General features: G+C 38.4%; 2 protein-coding genes across 4 annotated transcripts in view; both read left to right on the forward strand.

Annotated features, from left to right (window-relative positions):
- Positions 1-10,431, forward strand: part of gpc3 (glypican 3) — a 140,307-nt gene extending 129,876 nt beyond the window's left edge. For all 3 annotated transcript variants that reach the window (XM_036213834.1, XM_024283844.2, XM_024283845.2), the window contains one exon: positions 6,409-10,431. In XM_036213834.1, the coding sequence (XP_036069727.1) occupies positions 6,409-6,584 (176 nt within the window). In that variant the 3' untranslated portion in view covers positions 6,585-10,431. The remainder of the gene's footprint in view (positions 1-6,408) is intronic.
- A 6,684-nt stretch (positions 10,432-17,115) lies between these two features.
- The window catches only part of gpc4 (glypican 4), a 33,767-nt gene continuing 31,882 nt past the window's right edge, over positions 17,116-19,000 (forward strand). Inside the window, exon 1 of the mRNA XM_024282947.2 lies at positions 17,116-17,941. Coding sequence (XP_024138715.1) covers positions 17,785-17,941 — 157 coding nt within the window. The 5' untranslated portion in view covers positions 17,116-17,784. The remainder of the gene's footprint in view (positions 17,942-19,000) is intronic.

A 19,000-nucleotide genomic window follows, 5' to 3' on the forward strand; every position in this document is an offset into this window, starting at 1 on the left:
TTTATATATCCAAGATAAATTATTGCACTGCAGACATAAAACAAGTGACGGGGCATTTGCTTTATCTCAGGTACCATAATACCTGTTAAGCCGCTGAGTCTTGAAAGCCTAAAATATAATTCGACCAGCTTAGTGATGTTCCGCACACAGTCTGCCAATGTAGCAGAAACTTCAACCGTCTCTCCCGTTTCATGAGAAGCACCTGTGTTTGGAGACCTAACATTCCACTGACTTATCTAACAAAAAAATGGACTTTGTGCACGGCACACATGTACGTGATAAAGACAAGCAATGATGCACACTGGATCTTCAGCTTGGTAAATATTATCTTATGGAAAGAAAATAGTATCAAAAAATGTGTGTGGGCCACTTTGCACACAAACAGACTCAAGTTACAAGTGTTTTGAGACTATTTTCTCTCTGTATTCTCGGCTCGAGTCACCGTGTTTTCTCAGTACATTGTTTACATGTTGTGACAACTGGACACGGTAAAGGACAAGCCTCAGGCGGAGAGCGTTTCTCAAAACAGAGATCCAGTCTGGTTCCTCCTCCCCTCCGTCCCTCTCAGTGCAGACAGACCCAAACAAGCCTCACGCACATGCGACAGCCCCCGTTTGACCTGTCGGGATGATCCAAACAAACATCCTTTCCCCTCTTAAGGACTCCAAACGTCTGGTTGATGTGCTCCATTAAAGAATGCATGAATCTAAAGCCATGCTAGCTGCTCATTCATTGGCCTGAGCGCTTTTAGCGCGGCGACTCAATGGTCAGATTGTCCGCCCTTCCCCTGGGTCGTAACTCAAGCCCATAAGACCAGCAAGGTTACGCTGGCAAGGTGGCATCCTTTGCTGACTCTTAAAATGAGTCAGTTGAATGGATGAGCAGCAGCAGGAGGACGGTTCTGTCCTGCTGGGCCCGATTTGCTCCCATTAATCACAGTCAGTGCCGCGGTCCGTTTTTATAGCCAGCAGTTCTCCATTTATTTGCCTAATTGTCCCTGCCTGTCCACTGTCTTCACTCCTCCATTAAAGGCTTTGAAAGTAAAAGGAGAACCGGGATCTGGATTAGTTCTGTCTGCGTTTCCATCTCATCCGTCTGTACTGTGTTCCACACACGCAGGCACAGGTGTTCATCCCTAATCATACCAGGATATTATTAGTTCCAGCCGGGTGTAGGAGTGTGTGTGTGAAAGGGGGGGCTTCTAAGTTTGTATAGTATTCTGTACTGGTTGGGTTGTTTTTAAATCTGGCAGAACACTGTAAAAGCTAAATCGTAAGAAAGTAAAAAGACTCTAAAAAATATCTTGCAAGAAAAATAAGAATGTTTTTCAAGAGCAAAATGACTTTGATGTTAGAAAGCATGTTTTAGTGACCAGAAATCTCCTCTTTAAATAAGAATTGCTGTAATTTTTTTTTTTTGGGCTTATATATAGAAAGTGTTTCAAATATATAAAAATATAATATTCTTTTGGTTTTTTTTCTGATGATGGAGGACATAAATGAAGAAAATTAAGAACAAAATTGCATTACTGTGTATCGTTGTGAATCAGGAGCAAATAAAAACGTAGTTGGAAGAAGAGCATATATTTGTAATGTTTGAAAGATAAACTGGGCGAGCCACAAACTGTGCTCCACTACATTCTGATGCATCCGCTTGAAGACGACCAGAGTTGGCATTTAAATCTAAAGCTATGATATTGCTCGCATTTTTTATTTATTTAATTTAATAACAATAAATAACATAAAAAAACATAAAACGAGATTATAACAGTTAATAAATGAAAAGGAGCAGAAAGAAGAAAACTTATGTTACTAAATCAACAAAAGTAAATCAAAGTGCATTAAATAAAAACATGAAAATGATCCTTACATAAAAATTAAGCCCAGCCCACATTTTAAATAAATATATAGGCATAAATACATAAACAGTTCTCTACACAAACCCTCATTTAATCATTTTACCTACAAGTTCTTTGGCATTTGTTGCATAGGTAATATTAGGACGGGGATGTAAGTGACTGTAAGCCAGTGGGGGAGTCTATAAACGGAGAGCTCTCAGCAATGGGAAGGGGGGATGGGGTTGCCCTGCCCTATTTGTAGTCGAATTTCTAGTGAACTACTGCTGCTCTAAAGAAACTGTGTCCTAGAAAACAATACAGGCTTTTTAATTTTGGCTAAAAACGGCATAATCATAATTAAAAGACCACTGGGAACGCTTTAATCCAAAGACGATTGGAGAGGGAGGATTTTGACTCATTTCTAGGGGGTTCTGTTTTTGCAGGGAGCAAAGCTCCTCTGTGGTGCCGCTCGTGTTCAATCTACTCTAGAACCAAAGACGGCCTCACTTTTTAGGGTTTCTCTCCTTTCCTGGTTCTTGCAGGACTCTGCACCCGTCCCACTCAATCATTCCAGCACAAACGCGGACGCTTCCCCTTCAAAACCCCCTTTCCAGTGCCCTGCCTCTTATCCACAGCGGGTACAAAAGCTGTATCGAATTGCACCTTGAGCTTAATTGGCTCAGCAGTACAGTGTGCCGCTGTCAACAGTGACAAATCGCTCTTTCAGAGCCCGGGAGAATGTCTCTGTCCGATCGCCGTGAGCACGCTGGAGGAGGAAAAAAAGTTAATTGTCCGCTGGCTGGAGTTCAAACAATGTCGTAACTGTAAAGAAATTCATAGGTGATGCCGTAAAGCTTTGGAGCTTCATTTATTTGCCTCATTCTTCTTTTTAAGAGGGTGCCTGGCAGCGTGGAGGCCTGAGGGTAATAGACATGCTGCAAGGGCCTCATTCTCCATGTTTTAGGTCAGGCACATCAGGGATCTTTTTTTTTCTCGTGGTATCCGATCAGCCCTTTTGCTCCCACTCTGTCTATCCCAGTGCACTCCACAGAGAAAATGAGACTCCAAATGTAATAAGGGACGATCTGTTATTTTTAGGAGGTCAGATGTGATGGTGTGTGTTAGTGTGTGAGGGCACAGAAGTGTCCCTGTAGATTGTTTGGATTGTGCAGAGGGAGGTCTCTGAGAAGGTCACTAACTATTGCATTTACTCTGCATCTGGCTCGTCCGGGGATCGCTCCGCTCAAACTTGGCTTTCTCATGCCGCGATGCTCCATTACAGACATCCTCCCGGCCTTATTTATCTGACAGAGCCATGCCAAATATGTTTTACACTAAAATGGGGGAGAAGTTCTGCTGAGGATCAGTGTGGGAACAGCTTTGGAAGAAGAACGGTGAGAAAGCAGTAATTAAGAGCAGACTGGCGGATGACTATTAAGTCTCTGCAGCATACGGAACAGATGGAAAGGAAGGAAGTGAGACGGGAACAACAGTTCACTTTCAGCTCTCTGGATCATTACTGGACAAAATCTTAACCTTTGAGTCTCCACACTTGGATTATTGGAACCCCTTGATAAACAAATGTATTACTAGTTTTGCTTAAATTCATCAAAATTAAAGCTTGTATTGAAGCATCCCACAAATGGAATTTAATACCTTAAATCCATGTGTTTGTTTTAGGGATTAGCAGTGTAATGAAAGGAAAAGTTATTTTAAAAATTCATGTTTTTTAGTAATCACGTCTTCAGTTTTTACGAGAACATTTGCAAACAAAAATTAGGTCAGTCTTTTGAATTTTTTTTGCATAACCATTAAATGTTTTGATATACGGACACAAATCCAACTACAAACGCAAATGGGGAGGCGTTGGTAGAATCTTCAAGATTTCAAACCGAAAAAAATTAGTTGAAAATTAGTTGATGGGTCATAAATGTAGATGGTGCTGATGATCCATTACAGCTGGTTGGCCACAGGGTGGTGGCAGCTCTGATTGGACGATGTGTAGATTTCTCCAGACTGTGTATTGGCAAGAGTCTGACTATACCAGGGGTCGGCAACCTTTAACAGTAAAAGAGCCATTTGGGCTTGTTTTCTACTGATCAAAACCTTGAAGGAGCCGTATGGACTTACTTTAGCCTTTAAGAATTTTTTTTTTTTTTTTTTTTTTTTTTAATTAAATGTGAATTATGATAAGTATTTTTGGCACGAACAAAAGCAAAAATATAAAAAGAAACTAGTATGACTCAACATGGGATTTTTTTTGTTTTTACCTTTAGTTAAAGGCCAAATTAGCAAAAAAACTAGCTTGTTGCTTAATTACTAGCTGAACTCCAAATTAGCAAAAATTTCTCCGTAGATGAAATCCGCCGAAAATGTTAGCATGTTGCTAAAATAAAAGCTAAACTCTAAATTAGCCTAAAAACACCAGCAGATAACAAATTAGGAAAAAATGTTAGCCTATTGCTAAAATATTGGCTAATCTCCAAATTAGCATAAAAACTCATTAGAGGCCAAATTAGCCCAATAAAATGCTCATTGCTCAATTACTAGCTTAACTACAAAATGGCGTAAAATTACTTAGTAAACTAAACTAGTCAAACATGTTAGCATGTTGCTAAAATACAAACTAAACTCTAAATTTCTAAATTTGAACACACTAAAACTAATTTTTTAAAAATGTAACTTTTTGACGTAAATATGAGTTAAAACAGACAGGAATAGTATTCCAGAATAAATCAACTTAAACCTTAAATAACTTTCAATATTTTACTCTATAAAAATATATTTTGTCAAAATTATAGATAAACCGAACATTAAAAGAAAAAATACTCAAATTAATTTACTTTTATGTCATTTTATACCAAAAATCAACCTTTTTATTAGCTTAGGAACCCTAGTTAAATCATTTGCATTTCCTCTCTAGGGTAAGAGGAACAAACAGGTCTGCAGCAACATTTCCATATATGCACAAGACACAGTAGAAAAAAGGAAGTCAAGAAAACGCTTGAGGAGGCAATTCCTTAATTGGAAATCAGTTCTTCACACAGTCACACTCTATCTGTCACCTTCTGCAGGGCCTTTCCTGTTCGGGTATAAGCATCAGCATCCACAGGAAATCTGCTGAAAGCATCAAATCATCTTGCAAAACACTTCTACTGAGTTACAAGAGTCTAATAAGAGAGTAAAATGGTAAAACGTAGATAAAACAAAGCATCTGTGTGATAATATTCACATAGATTCAACAGTCTCCATAAAATATATCCTGTTAAAATTATCCAAATATGAACAAAACCTGGAAATAAAAATACAAATTGTGCTTTTTAGCTTTCTGCACCATGAGTGAGAGGGAAGGAGATGAAGATGACACCCTTGTGATTTAGATCTACGTGCGTTCCAGAAAGAGAACCATATATCATTGTAACTGATCTCTCGACTACCATAATCATAGTGCTGCTTCAATATGTTACAAAAATAATATAAAATGATCTGTCAGGCCGGATCAGGCCCCCGGGCCTTGACTTTGACATGTGAATTTAACAGTTCTGACCTTTTATGGGGCCATCGGTTGTAGGTCCATTGAAAAGTGGAACAAAATGGATAGGGCGGAGCAGCTTTAGCAGAAAGTAATTATGATAGAAAACATTTGTAAGCTTTCGGGTTTTTAGCGGTTTCCTGTGTCCTCTTTTTGTCAAGAGTCTGAATCTAAAATGCCTTCAAACAGCAGCTGAACTGCGGTGAAACTGCAGGATGAGCTAGCGGCATGCTAGCAGTCTACGCCACGTATGCACCATTAAAACAAACTGCTCAGTGTAAGTGGAAGAATTTATGTTGTCATTAAAGGTACATTTAGAGACAAAAAGTTTTAGATAACAGACTTCTTAGTTTTGCAATGTCCACTCATCCTGAAGTCTAAACAATTGAAAATGAAGCGATTAGCTAAATTTCAGCTCTTATAGCTTTTGATGCCAGAAGATCTTGAACCTTTCTGGCTTTGAACACTATCTATCAATAACTCTTGTATAAAAAATGCCTTAGATCAACTATAATCCCAAAAAGAGAAAATATTTAGCCATTTTTCCCCAATTTTATCCCAACCCTGGCAACATCACTTCACAAAAGGGTAGCTGTGAAAGCTCGAGTGGAATGTCATAAAACAAACTTTCCCTTCTTGTCCAACCAGACCCAGATGGCAAACAGAAGTCAAAGATTTTGGTTGCTGTGGATTTGGAGACATGACTTCATGCCGCCTCTGTGGTTTTTATTTTTATTTTTGGTAAAAACTTTCCATATAAATTCACATTACAGCACTCTCCCTGAGTAAAATATGTGTCTGCATTTCGGTGTGTGTAAAAACAATAACAAGCAGCATCTGGTTATAAGAGTGGTTCTGCCTTCTCCTGATCTAGCGTTGTTTGTACAGCTGTGGAAGATGTCATGCAAAAACAAGACATGTGTTTTTCAGCTTTTGTCCGAATGTTTGTTCTAATTGTATCCGTCTTTTCTCCCCCTCCTCTTCTCTCATATTTTTCATTCTTTCGTCTTCCATCCGTCTCCGTCTGTCTCCCTCCCAGACCTTTCTGATAACCTGGCCATGGACGACTTCGCCTTCCAGGAGCAACTGTTGACCCCTCGACTTGCGACCGGTGGAGTCGGAGGCGTGTCCTCGCCGGCGGCTTCGCTCAAGAGGAGCTGCTTGGTCTCTGTTCACTCTGTGATGGTCGCCCTGCTTCTGGTTTGTCACCACTGACCCATACGGCTCAATCCACCAAGATTCAACACAAACTATGTGGAAAAGCTTTGAGCTCCTGGTATGAGTGGCTCATCAGAAGAAAAGCATTTAGCTTCCCGATTTGTCTCAAACAGAACTCGTTTGATTCAGATTTAGTGGATGTTCCTAAAAAACTACAAAAACCCTCTTGATTGAAGAGGTGAATTTGTAAACTACTCACTTTACGCTGTTTTCTTGTCTCACCTGCTGAACATCTCTCTAGTAGAGATCCTCATTTTTAGCTTTACAGAGATGGACCTTCCACCTGGTAATGTGTTTGAAGTCCACACTGAGTTATGGCCCTGCAGGAGCAGGCAGGACAAGGCAGACGTGGGCTCCTGGCCCTTTCCTCCATGACAGTGAATGATCTCCACCAGCATGAAACCTGCGAGGTTTTAGTAAGAGCTGCGATCCTGAAGGCTCAGGGGAGCCTGACTTATGTAAGACGGATTTTCTGACATTTTTACCACCTTAAAGACCCACTCAGATGAATGATGATTGTGTTTTTAACATGTTCTACTGGCATTTTATCACGATAGATGAAAGAAAATTACAATTAAATTGCATTTCTGAGTATTTCTTTATTCAAATTGTTGCAAATCTGGAGCAAATTAAAAAATACATTTGAGTAGTGACAAAATCTTCCTGCTCTGCTCCATTCTGATACGTCCACTTGCAGACAAATAGATCCATGAATGTCTTTTTTTCTGTCTCAAAACAGTACACCTGGATAGCTCCAATATTCCTTGCCAATTTTATTTCACTGCTAATGTTAAATTGGGGTGGTGAGAGGCTATAAGCTACCAGGAGAGTGCGTAAATAGATGGATGATGGGAAATAAGGGCAGGCTTACTCTGTGCCAACACTCCCGTCCACAACTCAGAGGTAAATTTCCATGAAAATATGTCGAGTTTGGCCAAATATGACGCAAATATAATTAAAAATCTTCTGAGAACTCTTTGAAAATGAGAGTGGGTCTTTAAGATGTTTAAGAGCTGATCATCAGCCTGACAAACGTTCAAATGTACATTTTTCTGTGTTGGTTCCACGTTTACAAAATGTATTTGCAATATCATGTGGATTTAACTACTGACAAACTACTGTGATGAGTATATGCATATTTCTAGCTTTCCATTTACTCCTGCTCATAAACCATTCAAGTATAAATATGTACAAAGCATTCGTAAATAAACCGTGTCATGTTCGTTTGTATTGGGCTCCTGCATTTTATAATATGGGGTTAGAATTGGAAAACTTCTGTGTTCTAAATGTTTCAGTGGAACCACATTTTATTTCACAGTTCTTTTTAATTAAACTCGTTTTTTGTAAAAGTAAAGTCCAGCTCCTTTGTTGTTTGGAGCATGTGTGGATGTTATTTATAATTCAAAACCTATTTATGTCTGTGCTTTAAAATGTCGTCACATTTAGAGAAGAAAGTTCAGTTTGTTTGAATTGTGTTCATACTGGCAATCAGAACAAAAATTGGTATTTTTGTTATTAAAAATTGTGAATTTCTCTTATAATTTAATTTTGAAAACATTAATTATAAACTCAAAATCTGAACTTCATTAAAAATCTGTTTTCATCTTTCTGTTGTGTAAATTTGATCAATTTTATTGAACAATAATATTTAAGGTAAATTTATACAAAAAAAAGTTACAAATCTTCAAACTGCTGATTAGTAGGGCAAACATTGAAGAGAAATGAACATTTTCATTTGGATCAGAACTCTTAAAAACCAGTTTGGCATAAAAAAATTAAATTAAATTTAAGGTAATAGTTTTTGTTGCAAAAATGTGAGAACAGTTTCCAGCTTGTTTGAATCCCCCTTTGCCGATCTCCAACCCGGATAAAATGCAGGTTTTATCAGGAAAACTTTCTGCAGAACCAAATGTGTAGATCAGTGATCAACGCTTATTACTAACAACACTTATATAATATGTGATGTGCAAATAACCCATTTTTTTATATCAATTTGTAAACTATTTTTAAATGAATAAAATAGACCATATAATAGGCTATTTCATTTCAGTTACAATTGTAATCCTCAAACTAATTTTACCAATTGTTGTGTTTTTTAATTGTATAAAATGACCAGCAGGATAATAATGTTTCCATAAAATAACGAATAAAAACCACAGAAGAATATCTTAAAGGATGGATGTCAAGATGAAGGGCTCTTAAAATTTGTACATTTAATGAGGGCACAATCAGAAGCCGTCAGTAAAATTAAGCACTCTTTCTTTTTTTAATCATTTATGAATATCGTTTTTCCCTTTGATAAACTTCATTGAGCTTTTAAAAACATGAAAAAAGTAGTTTGTGTTTCAAGAAAAAAGCAGAAAAAGAAAGTTGTACGTTCTCGTCAAAAATATGCTGATGTTTGAATACAGAATAATCCAGAAAGTGAAACTCTATTAAAATGTAACCATAACACAGTTTTATTGATGTAAGAAATTCGGCTGAAATTGAGCTTTTGGTTTTTGTTTTACATTTTGATCTTTCCTAAAAGAAATAAAGTGAAAAGCCCCTAGTGGTGACTTGATGAATAGCACCTAGCTCCAGTTGCTGAACAAGTTTCGATTTCAAGAGCCTTCCTCTTTAATTGATTAATAAATAAAATAAAATAAAACTCATAAAGCAAGCCAGAGTTAAAATTGAAATTTCATGAAATGTTTGACACAGCTTTGTTTTGATTCCGATGAACTGGAAGTACACAGTTTTTGTGCATTTTGGTTCGTTCAGGACACATCCCTCTTCCATGCTGTCAGCACACATCACCGCTGACTCTGTTTATTTTCACATTCACGAACCAAAAAGTTTTTCATAAAAAAAGGATTTACTTTTTCTTCCTTTCACAGGCTCTGCATTGACTATGTTTTATTTATGTCATTGCCCATTATGTCATCTCATACCGTGAGGCTCCAGCTGGCGTGTGCATCATCCAGCAGTAAAACGCTGAAAGCCAGCATGTGCGTCTGTGCTGAATCCTGTAAGATGAGGATCTTGTTCCGTTCACTGACAGCATCGTCTCAAAAAGGTTACAGTGATGAGATCTGTAGCTTTTATGTCCTGCTGCTCATTTCCAACTTCCTCTGCTGTATTTTATCCAACATCTCAAGGTTTTTGGAGGTTTAAAGCTGCAGCGCACTAAAAAATGTGTTTTTGGTGTTTTTTTATTATGTTCTTGTGGCATTTTTCGGATGATGGAGGACATATATGTAAGGAAACTTCAAAATAGAGTATTTTTTATTGAAATCATTGTGAAGGAGCAGGCAAAAAATTTCGTTGTGACATAAAACCAACAGCAAACTACAACTACAAACAACTACATTCTGATGCATCAATTTGCAGATTCATGAACATTTTTTTTTTTTACTTGTCTGAACTGTACGGCTGCATAGCTCCAATATCCCTCCCAATTTTTGCGCTATGAGTCAGAATTTTCAAGTTTTTTTTTTTTTTTCATATTATCCCCCGTCTATCACTGGACTGCTACCGCGCGACCTGGAAATGTGCTCGGGCGGCCTCTGACCGGCCTCAACTTTGAGAGAAAAATTGTTTAGTCACAACAAATTTTTAACTTTTTCTTAAAACCTGCCGAATCTTCTGTAAAACTTGCATTTAGGTGGCCATGCGGTGACATTTTGGGATATGTCATCTAACTCGGAGGTGAATTTCTGACGAATTCCTGCCGCTCTGCAGAAACTATGTCCTAGAACACGACACAGGTTCTTTGATTTTGTCTAGAAAATGCATTATTATAATTAAAAGACAACAACTTTGAAGGAGTGAATTGAAATGGCTCAATAAACTACGACCGCTATCAGTTGTTGGTGTAAAATTACATTTGTTGTGCACTTTTGTGTGTGTCTATGTGTGTGTGTTTGTGTGTGTCAGCTGATCACATCGTTCAGCTGTTGGCAGCAAACCCAAACCTTCGTTGTGTTGCTCCGCGCCTGTCATCGCTCTGATACAAATATTTATGAATCCCAGATAGCAGCTTTGGGGAATGAGAACAATGAATAAATAAATCAAAGTTGTTTTAAAACTTTGGTGTTGAAGATACAGTGTGTGACTCAACACTCGAGCTAACCGAGAAAAACAGGTTTGAAAAAGGAAAATTCCACCCCACAGACCAATGTGTAAAAACATTGCTGCGTGTCTTAATCCGTCTTGGACGAATGACGTCTAATCGTTTAGATCTTTAATTCCGTTCCCATCTGACTCCATTGAGGTGGGAAAATGTGGTTTGTTGTAGCTGTAAATATATTAAATTGTAGTGTTTTTCTGCATCGGTGTAAGCACAAGCAGAGGCTGTTTTTCCGAGTCCTACAACAGGTCTGGCCTGTAACTCCTGCTACTTTTATTTGTTGGTTTTTCTCCAGAAATGTGAGATGTTTCCCCTGACAGCTTGAATGTATAGACGAACAGACCATGTGGTGTGTATTGGGCTAAATAGAAGTCGATATATATATTTTTTTCTCATCTCAACTGTCATAGCCGTCTTGGCTGGATATGATTTTGCAGAACTTGGGCCTTTTCCAAAACCAGGCCAAAAGAAAGGAAAACAAGGCTGACAGATGTGGGAACCTGCTCAGGCAGGCTGCTCCACACCCCGAGATTTGACAGCCACTAAAAAAACTAAAATTTCCTCTGTTTGGGTCAAGTTCTATTCAAAAATATCGATTTTTTATAATATGAAGTTAAGAAAAGTGACTTCCAAGCATGGTCAGACCTAAAATCAGTGAAAAAGAGGGAAGCAGGTTGTATTAATGTACAGTTTCTTTGAGAAATCAAGACTTTTCCATTGAAGTGAAACTGCAACAAGACATGAGTACATACAGAAGTGTCTATGTCATTTACGTGTTGTCTGTTAGACTCTAGGAAGCTTTCACTCTGACCTGTTCATTCCTCAAGTTCTCTGTTTAAAATACACGATCTAGTAAATCCACATGGAAAGAGAGGTTAAGGTTTAGTGTGCAAGTGAACCCTGGTGCGGTTTATAATAGTGAGCTCACACAAATCGGATCCGTTATTCTACTATCCCTTTTGAGGCCACTGGGTTGCTGGAGCCTATCCTAACCGGGTGAAAGCTGATTACATCCTAAAAAAGTTTCCAGTTTATTACAGGGCCTGAGTAATCAGTTATTTTGATTTTTTTTCTCTAAACAAGGTAGAAATCTATGTTGTGCGAGGAGGTGGAGCTAGCCGCTAGTCGTTCTTTGAGTTTTTTTTTCCTGTTTGTTTATGCCATTACAGGCCCCAAATGAGAGGATATTGTAACCGAGTGACTTTCTCGTCAATTTGGTCCACTCTCAAGAGTGCAGTGTGAAAGCAGGCCAAAGCTATAAAAGAGGAGAACATTTATTGAGTTTATTCATCCCTAGTTTGTGTGATCCTTTCAAAAATAGGCACCCTAAAAATAAGTCAAACATTCTACATATTTAATGTTTTTTTTCTTTAAATAAACAAAAATGTCTGCAAATTGTGTTGGAAAATTGAGAAGTCTAATTTTAAGAAAATAATTCCTGTCACCAAGACAAACTTTCTTAAATTAAGATTATTTTCCCATAAAGTTGTTTTTCATGTAAACACTGAATAAGACATTTTTTCTTAACACAAGGGAATTTTTACTTTTTAAATGTCAGTTTTTTCAGTGTGAAGCTGAAAACATCTGCTGATCCATATCAACAGAATGACAGCTGTAATCCAAATGTTCAACATGATTAAAAATAAAGAACAAGTGCAGCCAGGAGCTGCTTCAAAATCCCTCTTTTGAGGCAAGAGTCACCATCTTCTGATTAGTTTGAACTAAAACAATACCAGCACCTTCCTCCCAGAGAAAAATGAGAGTCAGGTTGTCTGAATTAAGTGGCATAAAGTTGGCTTTTGTTTCTCTGGTTTTTCAGAAGTGTTCTTCCCTGAAAGAACTCATTATTGAAGGTTACACTGCATTAAAACAAAGGTCAGCACACAGAAACGGTGGATGTTTTTAGGAGTTAGCAAGAAAAAGAGAAAAAAGTGTTGTGATGAACACCAATGCAAGTTACTTTGCATTCCTTTCACCCTCTAATCCACTTCAAAGTCTTTCATGAATCGTGTAATTTATGTTTTTTCTGTCTGCCTTTACTCTGGATCAGAGAGAATCATGCATGGATGTGTGTGTTTCTCTCACAAGTTCTCTGCTCTGTTTTTGCCAAATAAGTTCCTCCACTTGATTCATGGGCAGCAGACGCTCCTCCACACCCTGCCCATAAACCCAGCTTCATTAGTCCTAATTGTTTGCGTTTCGTCTCCATTTTGAAAGCCTGTCTGTTTTCTTTAACGGGGTCAATCACTCGCAGCTCCGCACACAGCATGCCTGTCGCTGCGGACACACTTCAACCCCTGCGCCCGTCTGTACCCCCGGTGCTCCGCCGCAACTTTTCACGCCCAAACACCTTCTGCTTAGCAGATCCAGATAAAAAACGCCATTATCATCCAGCTGTGCTTTTCTCTCTTAAGATGGACTGCAGCTTTAAAGATGGAAAGGAAGACAGATTAGAAGGAGATGAGCAAACCCTGACTGCAGCCAGAACAGCAGATAACCCTGGATTGGAGGGGTGGGGGGGTAACACTCTGAATGCAAATGCAGCACTGGAGAACAGGCAAACAGGGCCATTGAAATGCAGAGCTTGCATGTTTTCTTAGGGTAATATTCAAAAAAGCCCACATTATGAGAGGGAAAGGTCAATTTGGTGTTAGTCAGCAGGAGCATTTAAAACTGCTGACTCCATAAACCTGCACTTTTTATCTGGCTTTTAGCTCGTCTATGAATATGTGTTTTATTGTCAGTCAAAAATGTTGGCCCTGGGGGCCCCTGGGATATGGGGGGGTCATCAAACAGTCCATATAAATTAAAATAACCATGTAATTCAGGTGCTTGAGTGTGAATGGCTGCTCCATCCAGTCCATTTTTTTTTTTTTTTTTACCAAGTTGGAGTTGAAATTCCCGTGCCACGAGGGGGGGTAGAGCCTAAAACATGTCATGTCATTCAGAACTCATTCACATCTAATTACCATGGCGCTAGACCATTTTCTTTCCCTTTGTTGGCCCATTGAGAGCAGTTCCAGGCCCACGCTCTCCCGTGCGCGCTGCTCCAGCATCCTCCTCCTGCTCCTCAGCAACTTCTGTCTTCCCCTGCTGCTGCAGCGGCGGCGGCGGCGGTACTCACAGAATGAATGGAGCTGCCTCAGGAATGCGGACACAAAGGGAGGAATGTCATTTTACCAAGTGCTAGCCCCCCCTCTGACTAACGGACTCACACAAGCACCCCACAAGTGCAGACACGGGTAAAAAGACGTATTATGATTTTTAATGAAGGAATCCAAACTGTGTCCAATCACTCACGAACCTTTGGAGACTGAATTTGGGTGACAGGTTATGGTGACTAAATAGGTTGCTGATTTGAACTATGATGCTATAGCATCATATATTTAAAATATTGGGGTGTGATTTGAACAACAATCAATCAAAAGTCAATTTTCTATGTATTTTTAGCAGCAAGTTCCTTCTGGGTAAGGATCAGCTGATTTGATTGTCTCAGGATCATTGATTGTATGAGAGAACTGGACTGAGTGACTCCTCCCCCCTGGGAAACCAAACAGGAAGTATCTGGCTACAAGATGACTCTCAATAGACTTGTACTGAGAAAAAAACAGCTATTAAATCATTCTATTTGTCCGAACGACCATTCTTGCTCTGATACCTTTTTTTTTTTTACGTGTTCTTGACAATCCTAATTTTTTTCATGATATTTTTTGCTATTTTAGAGCAAGTTACACAAGTAACTCAGTAAAACTATGTGGTCTTATGTCCAGCATTTAATTGGCAGATTTTGTGCTCAGTGGTTGCCATAGAAACGTTGACTCTTATTGCTTACTGACGACATCTGGCTCCAACATGGTGGCCTCCATATCAATGAAAAATAGCAACAGAATTTTTTTCATTTCGTTGGAGCCGGAAGTAAGTCATTTACTATGGGTGACGTCACACTCAATAGGTCCAGTTCCCTAACGCCAGGATCACACTGCATCCGGTCCGGCTCCAGTGTGGACGCCGGAGTCTTCATACATTCACATGGCGCTCCATGTCCGTTTTGTTGGCTTCAAATTTAGAGCCGAGCCGAAGCACTTTTTTGTGAAATTGGGACTATAAACGATCTAAACTGGAAATCATACAAGCGAGTGTAAAGTGCATCTGGTATATTTTTCAAAAAAAAGTCTATTTTCTGCAATTATCGCTGTTTTCACCGTATTGCAAACATTACACCATAGTGACAACCAACCCCCTACTTGTTACACAATACATGTAATACAGTCTAATATGTACATGGAATGAGGATTAGTTTACTAGAACTTCCAATATAAATGTTATCGTGTGAACCTATGTGCCAATGTGGGTCATCTGCCGTAGATGGACGGGATGCAGAGTGAGCCCGAGGAAAGCATTGACTATGTAGTCATCTATAAGTGCGCCTGCTGTGCTGCTTAGAGGGAACAACAACATGACTCAAAAAGATAATAAATAAGTATTCTTGACTGTGAAGGACAGAAAAGTCGTTTCTCATCTCTGAGAATTGTTAACAGCAGGCTGCAGTGGATGCAGTTTATTTTTGCCTTATTATTTTGCAAGAAACAAGACTTTTTAAAGAAACTTAACCCTTTGTTGGTGTTCTTTGAATTATGGCAACTCTTCTACAGTTTATGCATTAGCATTATTTAAGCAGATCTGAAGTGAAGATAAGCGGCCTTGCGTGATATATAACACCTTACAGCGGTGAAGTGTTTTCACAATCAACGTAAATGAGATGATTCTGGTGTTAATCATATTAGCAAAGCTGCTTTTTTCCATATCAGAAACTGTTACGGTTTTGTTGGATAGGTCAAAGAGTTATGATAGTTCATAGTGTTATTCTGCTGTTGCCAGTCAAAGACTATAGTCCAGATTACCTTTTTAAAAACTTTTTCTGCTACAAAACTATCCTGGATAAATGAGTCTTCACACATCGAGCTTTCAGAAGTTTTTTTTTGTCCATGAAACTTCACCAAACTAAGCATGAAGCTTGATTTTTCCACAAGAATTTTCTGGAAGAAATCATCAACAGGTGGGTCTGTGTGCGGCGTGTCGGTGACTAACAGCGTGAGTGGGTCTGTGAGTCCCCGCCCCGCCCGTTTGTCTGTGTTTCCGAACGTTGAGAAGACTTTGGATGCCACTAATGAACAGAAAATCAATAAAAGACGGTAAGCACCACGAGAAAGGAGTGGTTAACCTCAACGAGGGCTGGGCATTATGGAAACTGTTCTTGTTATGGAGAAGAGAGGATAAAAGGGTACTAAAAGTCTGTTTAGAATTTAGAATTTTTCCACAAAAAATAATAAATAAATAAAATAAAGAAGATGACATTTATAGTTTTAAACGATTTGGTCCTCACAAGCCAAAATAAGGAGTTGAAATGTCATTTTTTAATGCTGAATTATCAATAGCATGTGTTTTTTGAATACATGACTAAACTTAAAATGTAGTTGTCATTTGTGAAATAAATGCTTTATCTTAGAATGTGGTTCCAGAGAACCAAACATTTTAAAATGTGATTGATTTTGCTTTAACTTGAAAAATATACAATTGAATTGTAATGTTTTCATATTGAATACTTAATTGCAAAATGTAAACTTTAAATTGCAAGTTGCATATTAAAATGAATCATTTTTAAATTGCATGATCAAATTGGAAATTGAGAACTAAATATAAATTTGAATTATGGGTGAAAACACTTCAATATTGAAGAGCAAGAGATCAAAGTTTTACTTTTGAAGTTTACTTGTACATAGCAAGTATACTATGATGTAGTTGTGGTGCAAGAAATATACTAACAAAATACAACTTCAGACTAAATTTGAACATTTAAAGCTCAATATATAGATCGTATAAAAATTTTGAACTTCAAGTATGCTGCCTCACTATTAGTATAGACTAAGTATGCCTTGCCATAGAGCAACCCCACCCCCACTTCCCATCATCCATCAGTTTGCAAATTCTCCCGCTAACTTATAGCCCCTCACAAACCCCAACCTAACATTAGTGGTGCAACAACTACAAGCTTTTTCAAAGTGATTTCTGCTCCAGATTAACAATAATTTCAGTTTAGAAATACTTTTAATCTTAATTTTCTACTTTAAAATTCCACAAAACATGTTAAAAACACCAAAAACACAATTTTCATTGGAGTGGGTAATTGTAATAATTTAATATAAGGGTAATTAGTTGAATAAGTGCTAATTATGTAAACTAATTGCTCAAGATGGAACTTTCAAAGAAAGGTGAGAAAAGTCTGTTTGCTTCTCAGGGTTTTTATCTGGAGTTATCTCCATTCTAACAATAAAAGCAGATAAGAAAGTCCTGCAACAGTGGTCTGTAATGAAGAGGACTTTGAAAGCTTCCTTCAGATGTTTCTCCTGCTCATGCAGAGCCGGGATGATCAGGCGTTTCCAGCGTGGAGCTCCACCCTCTGCGCTCCAGTCCTGATTTTCAGCACCGGGCGCTTCAGGTCTGAGAGCAGAAGATCCCGGTTCTCCGCTCCACCCCTGGTGTTCCTGATCTCCAGGTCTTTGTCCCCGGAACTCGCAGTCACTCCTGGGTGTCCATCTGGACTTTTGCTCGCATCTGGATCTCAGCGCGGCCAGCAGGGAGAAAAAGCGCTTACAGAAACCACGGCGCCCTAAAGTTTGGAAAGAAAAAGAAAAAGAAAGTTCCGGCAGCTCCACTGTCCTCCGTGGATTTTACTCCCGTCGAAACTGTGAAGCAGTTCAGCAGTGGAGTGACTGAGATTGACGCCAGAAGTTTTAGAGGGGAGGAAGAAAAGTTTTTTTCTTCTTTTTTTTTAGGTACCCACATATTTCTAATTCACTTTTCCCGTCGAGTCTGGTACTCGACGTGAGTGAACGGACTGTTTTTTTCCTCGGAGTTTTTGTGAGCTGGGCTCGGAGCTGCTGTGAATGAAGACTTGAAGAAATCTGCGCGTCTCTCTGAAGAAACTCGACGTGGGAGTCCAAGAAACTCAACTTAACAACCGCATATCTATATAATTTTTTGGTTCAGTGTTTGTATTTTTGGTTTATTTGTTCCCCCACACACGAAATGAAGTCGCTGTTGGTGCTGTGCGTCGTTTGCCCGCTGGCCGTGCTGTGCGTTTCGGGCACCGCGGAGCAAAAGTTAAAAAACTGTAACGAAGTTCGTGCCGTTTTCAGCTCCAAAGGCCTAAACATTAACGACGTTCCCAACAAAGGAGTTTCCGGTGAGTCAAAATGTACTTTATTAATGTCTACTTTTAACCCTTAAAGAGCATTTTTGTCTCAAAAGTGGGGGGAATTAACACCCTCCAGAGTCCAGGGGTCACGAAGTGGTTAACAAGGAGTCCTAATAACGCTAGTTAAATAAATAAGCTAGCATTGTTAGCACAAAAAATGAAACAAAACGATTTGAGCTTTTTAAGTTTTACTTTTTTAAATGCCAAACACTTGAAGAGCACTTTGGCTTCAAATTGAAGGAAATTAACACCCCTCCAGGGGTCACCAAGTGGTTAACGAAAAGTTCTAGTGCTAATTTACAACAGAAAAAATATTTTAAGCTAGCGATGTTGTCTTTAAAAAAATTGAAACTTAAATATTACTTTTAAAATATCGATTTAATCATTTTTTTTAAAGGGACTCGGAGAGGAGGAATTAAAACCCAGGGGTCACAAAGTGGTTAACAAGGAGCTCCAATGCTACTTAAAAGCATTTTAAGCTAGCAATGTTAGCACTAAGAACAGATAATAATAAAAATACATAAAATAATTGAACTTTTTTACCCCCTACATTTTAAAATGTCAAATTAACACCCCTCCAGAGATCACAAAGTGGCTAACGAAAGGTTTTAATGGTGGTTTAATAAAAACTACACTATTTTAAGCTAGCGTGTTAGCTTGAATGACAAAAACAAATCAACTTTTAAATGTTATATATATATGTATATATATATATATATATATATATATATATATATATATATATATATATATATATATATGTATATGTGTTGAATGTCTGGTTATTCCATTAAAATAGGACATTGGAATAATGAACTACCTCCAGGGGTCAATAAATGGTTAACAAGGAGTGATAATGCTAATGCTAGTTCTGTATATATATATAATATATTAAGCTAGCAATACTAGCACTAAGGAAAGCAAACAAATCACTAAGCTTCTGAACATTTACTTGTTTCATGTCCATTTTAACCCTCATAAAGTACTTTGAGTTCAAAGTGGGAGGTGTTAACACCCCCCAGAGGTCACAAAGTGTTCAAAAAAAGT

This window comes from Oryzias melastigma, linkage group LG10, assembly GCF_002922805.2.
Source record: "Oryzias melastigma strain HK-1 linkage group LG10, ASM292280v2, whole genome shotgun sequence".
NCBI classification, from domain to species: Eukaryota; Metazoa; Chordata; class Actinopteri; order Beloniformes; family Adrianichthyidae; genus Oryzias; species Oryzias melastigma.